The 8,249-nt window shown below is 50.8% G+C and overlaps 2 protein-coding genes across 2 annotated transcripts; both read right to left on the reverse strand.

The window, feature by feature from the left end:
• Positions 1-1,078: 1,078 nt before the first annotated feature.
• On the reverse strand, positions 1,079-2,796 carry BO86DRAFT_449824 (vanillate O-demethylase oxidoreductase; the record flags this gene model as incomplete). Its single annotated transcript, XM_025676752.1, has 1 exon — positions 1,079-2,796. The coding sequence occupies exon 1, from the start codon at positions 2,771-2,773 to the stop codon at positions 1,079-1,081; it is 1,695 nt and encodes a 564-aa protein (XP_025525077.1). The 5' UTR covers positions 2,774-2,796.
• A 506-nt stretch (positions 2,797-3,302) lies between these two features.
• BO86DRAFT_436313 (GMC family oxidoreductase) lies at positions 3,303-5,501 on the reverse strand. The gene is made up of 4 exons (XM_025676007.1): positions 5,241-5,501; positions 4,462-5,179; positions 3,926-4,292; positions 3,303-3,885 (listed from the first exon to the last, which is right to left on the reverse strand). The coding sequence occupies exons 1-4, from the start codon at positions 5,445-5,447 to the stop codon at positions 3,336-3,338; spliced, it is 1,842 nt and encodes a 613-aa protein (XP_025525078.1). The 5' UTR covers positions 5,448-5,501; the 3' UTR covers positions 3,303-3,335.
• Positions 5,502-8,249: the final 2,748 nt, after the last annotated feature.

An 8,249-nucleotide genomic window follows, 5' to 3' on the forward strand; every position in this document is an offset into this window, starting at 1 on the left:
CCAGTCGTTCCACTACTACTGTAATAGTTTTATTGTGTGACGTGCATTGTGTCTTGTCGATTTTCTCATCTGCGGGGTCAGATTTTAGGTTGAGATGTAAGAGACGCCATCGCACCGGCGCCCAAATTCCTTATCTTACGATTAAGTCAGGACCTTTACCCACCGGATACGCATATTTTTGTTTGACCCAGAGCCGAGGGCAGTAGTTGGATAGAACCAGTTGCCTAAAAACTTCATCATTCAAGAAAATTTCCGTTGGCGGGGTGGGGGCGAGCCCTGGGACGACCGACCGATTGCCTCGAAAACAGAGTTATTCCGCAGATTCCTGACTCTTCCCCTCTCACATTCACTGAATATAATTCTTTCTCTTCTTGAAGTTAATACATACGACCACAGGGTGTGGAAAACAGGGCTTCCCGTCCGCTCAGCCGTACTTAAGCCACACGCCGGGAGGTTAGTAGTTGGGTGGGTGACCACCAGCGAATCCCTTCTGTTGTATGTTTTTCTTTTTTATTTCTCGCTCCGACTCCTTTTCTTTCGGATCATTGCAGGAATTGTGGGACATAGTTGAGATCATATATGTAGTAGTACTTTGTGAGGAGAAGGTGGCGCACTGTCATCAACCCCTAATAAACCTTTTTGTCAATCCGCACGCGTACCGGTGCTCTTCAGTAATCACAATCTCCCTCTTCCTCCCAAGTAGAATAGATATAGACTATGATCCGTATCTCTTGTAGTTGGCTAAGATCAGAGTAGCTTTCATAAAGAATTACATCTATCGAAGAAAGAGCGATATTACATAATAGTTATTCTTATATTAATTTTTTTATGTTGAATTCAGATAATGTATTAACTTTTGTTTTCAAAAACTCTTAAATTACATCTGTCATTGACCTATTTGACTGTGCACTAACCCAGTAAGATTTTGGTTTACAGTCAAAATCTTAAGGCTTACAGGGGAAAGCAGAGGGAGAGATGATTGTGAATCGTCTCCCGCTCCATGCGCCCCATCAAACACCAGAGCGCCCCCGGTTCCGCTCTTGACTTGATTTTCACGTGAGAATCATTGCTGGCTCCCTCATTCATCGCTGACCTCAACGACAATGTGGCCGATGCCGCGCGAAACACACGCCAACATCTCGGACCGCTGTTCCGATTCCGTCAAGGCGGTGCCTCGGTGCTGCACCCGTCCGCAGCGGACGGGGATCCTGCAAGCGCCACAGCTGCCGACCTCACAGGAACCACCGATCTCGAACCCCGCGTCTCGCACGACCTCGAGTAGCGACTGCTCGGCACCAACCTGCAGCTCCGCCGTCCGGTCGGGCGAGATGACCTGCACGGTAAAGGGGTCGCCGGGGGTGGTATCCCCTTGGAAGAGCTCATAGTGCACCTCCTCCGGGGCCATGTCAACCGCCGCGGCCGTCTGAACCACGGCATCGATCATGCGCTGGGGCCCACACACGTAGACGTGGCTGTTCCAGATCCGTTGGCGCAGAATGGCGGCAATGTCCACGCGTTGGCCCTGGGATTTGTCGTACACGGTGACCCGGGGCTCGAGGTCGGCCAGCAGGGCGGCGAAGGCGACGTCCGTGGCCGTGCGGACAGCATAATGCAAATGGTAGTCCTGGTTGGTGTCGTGAAGCCGTTTCATCATGGCCAGGAGGGCGGTGATGCCAATGCCGCCGGCGATGAAGATATGATGCGAGGCCATCTTGTCGATGGGCAAGCCGTGGGTGATCTCCGCCACCTCGACTGTGTCCCCGCGTCGAAGAGACTGGTGGATATAGCTGGATCCGCCGCGGCTGCTTGCGTCGAGGGCCACGCCCAGCACAAAGGAATCCATGTGGCCGTGGACGATGGAGTAGGGGCGGCGCACCCCGTTCGGAAGCTTGATCAGGGCCTGGCTGCCGGGCAGGATGGCGGAGGGGTCAGACCTCGGGGACCTCGGGGATACTGCTTCCAGCTCCAGGCGGACGATGCGGGGCGTTTCCGCAGTATGGCTGGCGACCCGGAACTTTCTCCATGGTTCCGGCGGACGCCGGGCCGCCGCCTCCTTCGCCTGCTGGGTTCGCCAGCGGTCGATGAACACGTCCCTGCACTCGTCGCCGATCACCTCGATGGCCATGAGCTCCTGTGTCACCAGCATGTCCGTCTTGTCCCGGTGCACGTAGTGGTGCAGCCGGGCGATCGACCACCGCGGGTGGCTCCGCCGAATGATCCGGATCTCCATTCCTTCTTCGATCCATCCTTCCTCCAGGACCCGGTAGTACCATCCGGTCTTGGCCTCCTGGTGCGTGCGCGGCGCGAAGTTCTTGATCCCGAAGCGCTGATTCAGCTTGAAGCACGGCTGGCGCGGCAGACTGACCTCCAGAAGGCAGCCATTGCGTCCCCCAGTACACGACGAGCCCGGAGGGCCAATGCGCACCCGGTCCCCAATACACACGGTGCGCTCATCCCAACCCTCCGCGACGAGGTTCTCGCCGAAGCCCCCGGGCACGAAGCGCGCGCGCACGTCGCGCGCGGGGAACCTGTCTGCCCAGTAGGCGTAGTGATCCACGCAGTACTGGTGGACGGCTTTGTCGATACCCCCGTGGAAGGTCAGATCATGCTCGTCATCCTCCAGGCCAATCCTCGAGACGTAGAGTTGACCACGGTGGGGTTGCTTGTCGATCCCGGAGAGAACGGGACCAAAAGGGCGGAGCTTGGAGGTGCGGATTTGTTGAAGGAGGGTGGGGGGCGGAACGGGAATGGGTGACAAGTCGATGCTGGTCATCGCGTGGTCTCGTTACATCTAGGCTCATTAAAGGGACTGGGTAGTCAACATGACTTCGCTGTGAAAAGGGCGATTGGGGACATGGCCGCTTCCTTTTATACTGGCCCTTACCATGCGATACCAGGTACTACTCACGTTATCAGTGGGTCTGGCTGGGCCCCGCCCCGCCATCGTTCCCGCTCACCAGACCGGGACTAGCGTCGGTCCACATTTTGTTTCCCTCCGTCCCTCGACTACGTATCCTTGTGCTTGATTTCAAAAGCGATGAAAAATTTAACAATAGCGGAGTACAACACGAGGAATTCGCAGCTTGTTATGGAATCCGGTTGAGGATTTGTTTCAATTGTTGTACGTGCTTGGTTGGGGCACTCTTGCTTGCTGGTATAACCTAACTAAAAGTCTCGAGATGCTTGTCTCTAACAGCTGATAAAACAGCTAAAACATAAGGGACTCTGCTGTGACTGTGGCGGCCTCCAGGACACTGCAGCGGCCCCAGAATTAATACAACACCTCGCCATACTAAGAAGTCAGTGGTAAGTGTCGACATACTCTCACGTCTGGTTTACTGGCTCTTTCGGTCTTGCTTGATGAGATCGGCTGCTCTTTCCGCGAATGCGTACACCGTGGCTTGCAGATTCGCCGTGCTTATAAGCGGGATAGCACTCGCATCCACAACCCTCAGGCCGTCGATCCCATGGACCTTCAAATGGGAATCCACCACGCCGTCCTTCTCGCGCGGCAGCATGGAACAGGTCCCCGCAAAGTGCCACATGGAGACTAGATTGTCCCGAGCATACTTCTTTGCGGCATCCAAGTTTCCCTGGAAGTCTGCATCGGGATCTCGGAACTTCAGTGGCTGTTCGAGCAGCTCCCCGAGCTGGGGTGACTGGGCCAATTTCTTGATGCAGAGCAAGTGCCGTGCCATGACTTCTAGATCGAGAGGATTCGACAGGTAGCCAGGATCAATGATTGGAGGCGTTTCAGGGTTGTTGCAGGTACTTGGGTTCTTTTCGTCAGATTTGATGGATATACGGCTTGTGGAGAGGCTGGGAGGTATGGAAAGGTGACATGTAAAACTTGAAGAATCAGGAGTAAAGAATGCCTCCCAAACTCTAGCAGGGGGGAAGAGAGCAGGAAAAGAAAATCACTTACATCTGAACGCTTCCACGGGAAAGCGGTTGGGAGAGCATTACTCCAAGCGTGACGAACTTTCCAGGCGAAGCGGCTGGAATAGTCCCGTCCTTGAGGTCTTTGGAATAATTTGTCTGCCCTAATGCGGACAGGTACGCAGCCGATGGTTGCTTGGGATCAAGAAGAGTGACCTTGGCGATGTCATAATAGGCTTGTGTCGCCCTGTGCTGTGAGTTCTCAGGGACGTCGTTCGTAATTAATACCTGAAGAGCTTTTTGGTCCGGTTCGGGAAGAGGCAAATAGGCGTATGTATGAACTCCGAGTGAAGCTAGGGGCCCAGAGTGCGTGGTGGCGTATTCCTGCATTGCTTGACCAATGGCTTCAGGCTCTTGTCTGACCAGAGAGTCCTTGGTCTCAAGTTCAGGCTTTGCTTGGAATGCGGTGTACGATATCATATGATCTAGAAATAGTAGATGTTAGTTCTCATCCCAAAGCGTGCATGCAACAAAAAGAGAGATGGTTTCAAGTTATTTAGTGCGTGGAAGCTGCTCACATACCCTGAAGATTCTGCCCAACTCCAGGAAGGTCCATGACTACAACGATGCCATGCTGCGCAAGAAGTTCTGCTTTACCAACTCCTGAGAGTTGGAGGATTTTAGGAGATTGAAAAGCACCAGCAGCAAGTATAACTTCACTCTTTGCCTGCACAGTCTTTGAGACACCATCGAGTTTGTATTGGACTCCAATGGCTCTGGGAGGCTTGCTTTCATCAAACAGAACTCTCTCAACAAGTGAGTTCGTGAGAATATCAATATTTTGTCGAAGCTCAGCAGGCTTATAATAAGCCGAGGCAGAGTTGCTTCTCTTACCCTGCGAGTCAATACTAGCAAGGCAACTGAATGAGCCCACAGAGCTGTGGATGAACGGATCACCGGCATTGCATTGCCCACTGCTGCGGAACAGATCGGCCCATGCCCTGCGAATAGGGTGTGTTTCGTTACCGAAAGATGCTTGGATTGGACCTTTCGTTTCGTTCATTCCAGGCCACTCCTCAATTGCCAGATTTCCTCTAGCACCCTGTGCTACAGTCGGATTGGTATAGGCCTTGGCGAAATAGTCCTTTAACATAGCCCAATTCCATCCAGGGTTACCGAGTTCCTCCCATGCGTCAACAGCTCCCTTGAAAGGAGGAACAAACACGTGTGCATTTAGGGAACTGGATCCTCCAAGTGCTTTGCCCTGGTTCAGACCAAGCACTCTGCCATTGAGGCCCGGCTGTAAAAATAATAGATAAGCCCCCACACACCCCTTTTATGGAGACAGAAACTTTTCTTACCTGAGGGGAAGATTGGAATTTCCAATCAGCATCAGATCCAAGGAGTGCGGCATAAAAGACGGGGATGTTCACGCGCGGATCGGCTGTCATGTCGGCGCCTGCTTCAAGAACCAGGACAGATATGCTGGGGTCCTCGCTGAGTCGAGAAGCAACCACCAGGCCAGCTGTACCGCCGCCAACAACGACAAAGTCATATGCAGTAGCCATTCTGAACTGTGTGCAGACTTAGACAAAGATTGGACGAGAGTACGGAAAGAAAAGAACCGCGAGCCTAGCAAGTAGTAGCTCTTTGAAAAGCAAAGGAATACTTGGAGACGGGGGATTCATAGATAAGCACTAAATGACATGCTAGTATCATAACAGTGAATAGAGAAATAGATTTTATCAATACCATCGCCTAACAGGATACTACTTAGAAACACTATAATCAGCCCCACAAATTTCAGCTCTACCCCGCCCAAAAGTACTAGATCGGCCGGCCTCTCAATGCAATTTAGCATGTCTACAGCTTCTATGGTACGTTTCCATTTCAAATCATCGGCTTCTGCCCCACTAACTTATAAGATTTAACCGCTAGTTACGTAACATGAAACCGAAGTCTGAAAGTAATGATTGCAGGCTTTACTATAGATATATTACCATATCAGTACTAGAGGATAACCTCGAAACGCGAGAATAGAGGACTGTATTATAGTATAGGTAGGCTTAACCGCAGAGTACTTATAACTTAGGGAAAAGGGACGTTAGAGGAATAATGAAAAAAGACCTCAAAAGTCCCTCCAAAAAAGCTCATTTTCGCCTTGAGAGTATAGGACTTTAGGTTGTAATACAAAGACTTACAAGGCTAATGACGTGATAACTTGTTATCAGTGTGAAGGTGACCTGAAATACCGGCGGCGAGATGTTGATGCTGATTGCAGGCATTCTATTGGAAAAGCTTTGCTTATCGGGTGGCAGTTAGAGCCTTGTAATATTGGAATCTTTGTTCATTTGTGAGCTAATGAAAATTGGGAGTTGTGCCGCCCGAAAGTAAGCTTACAAGACCTTTCAATTAATCCACTGAAAGTCTTGTTTAGTTGTTGTCAGCCTTATGTTCACACAGTCACATGCATTCCCAGAATCCCAGCCTTATGCTAACGCCTAGACTATCCTGCCGCTCCCAACAATCACGGCCTTTACTTGACCCCATGAATTTTACTCCTGTGGACTTTAATAATACGCCTTTTGGCCCCATGCATCTAACCGATGGGTACTCGGGGCTCCTCCCGGCCGATCCAGCACAGACTACGGAGTGAACAGGTTGTGGGTTGTGAATCCAGCAGTTTGACACGGATCGGTTGTCTGTGCTTAGGAGATTGTGCCTTGAGGTGGAGCGGGTCCACGGTCCACAGCCTTAACAGTAACTTTCTTTTCGGTCATCGTACCTTGCTACTAACCTATATTAGCGGCACTGCCGCACTCTAGACCCACTAATGCCATAAGCTAAACTTCCACAGGTAATAGCAGTAGCCAGTCATATAATTCTGTAAGCAGGTTGACAGGGCTTGGGATCCTATGGCGAGAACCATCGGCTAGTTCGATGCGTCAGAGATTTCGATCACCACTTGCCGCTCAAACTGCAATCGTTTCGCTTCACGTCGAAAGTAGATCCCAGCACTCCTGATAGTTGGGACTAGAGCGGAGATTAAACAAACGAGCCATCTGTCGGTAATTGCTTTGTCTTTGCTCTTGCCCTAACGCTTGAATTCCTACCAGCAACCCCACCTAGTGCCCTCCCAAGTCCTCAAGGGCCCCAAAGAACCCCAAAAAGAACCCCCTTAGGCCCCGTATACAACTGACGGTATTATCAGTAGATTTGCTGGATGAATTACTAGACAGAATTCTAAACAGAATCTTTGAATGAGATCTGTACAGAAAATGTTTAGCACAACCCCAGGGAAAAACAAAAGCGGGAGGGGCGCCTCCGGGAGTAATAGAGACCGTTGTGGCAGAACATTCGCAGACCTTCGGGAAGCCCCGGAAACAGGATTTACTAGTAGAATTATTAGCATCAGGGGCAAAAGCTTGGTCAAGGAATCAAAACGGATACTAAGACTCGACTCCTGGATTTTTATTTGGGCCCCACGCTGACAGCGCACATTGTGCCGCACCTCAATTCCGTACTCCACATCCGCTGCAACCTTATAAGCACAAACCACAAACGCCGCGGATTTATGAGAACCTTGGGTGATTGGCCGCTTACCACATACCCCCTCGCAGGTGTCGGTCTCAAACAGCCCTGAGCTGAGCGGCGCCACGAACACCTATTCTATCCTATCATGATACTGGCGTGCTCACTATTGCTAGTCACACTAATCGGCTTTTATAATAACCTACGAACACCAGTGCATATTTGTTCGGCCCTCTCCATGGTAGTAGCCCTCCTCCCGCAGGGCCACAAGCAATGGCTACTATCAATGGTTATAAAGATTTAGGAGAAGGCTGTGTTGGTTATTCAAGACACTCCTTATTCTCAGCCGGAACAAAAGCAGCAGAATATGCCATGATTCATGCTATACAGATCATTGCACAATTGCCCTGCCTACCTTGGATACTGTAAGCTATAACCGGACCCCTGACGTCGTCCTTGTATCTTGAATCCTGGTGTGCCAAGTGTAGCGCGGGTAAGCTCGTAGATAAGGCTGCTTTTTTACTGCACAGCTGGACGTGAGTTTAGGGCAAGTGCGCTTCAGCGAAGGGTAAGCAGTCACCCCGGTTGCGCAACAGTTACACCACCTTTCATTGCATGTATGAAAGTAATCACGGATCTGGGCCGGGGAGTAGTGTATATATTCTCTATCAAGACAAAAAAACTACTTTTGAAATGCTATCTCTAGAATTAGTCCTGTTCCTACTATGAGCACTGATACAACAACGCTATGAAAAGTCCCGATTCTACCCAGACGATATTGATACAAGTAACGAGCCGAAGCAAAGCACAACAACTCCACCATGACGACTGCAACGGGT

Source organism: Aspergillus japonicus (assembly GCF_003184785.1).
Source record: "Aspergillus japonicus CBS 114.51 unplaced genomic scaffold BO86scaffold_48, whole genome shotgun sequence".
NCBI classification, from domain to species: Eukaryota; Fungi; Ascomycota; class Eurotiomycetes; order Eurotiales; family Aspergillaceae; genus Aspergillus; species Aspergillus japonicus.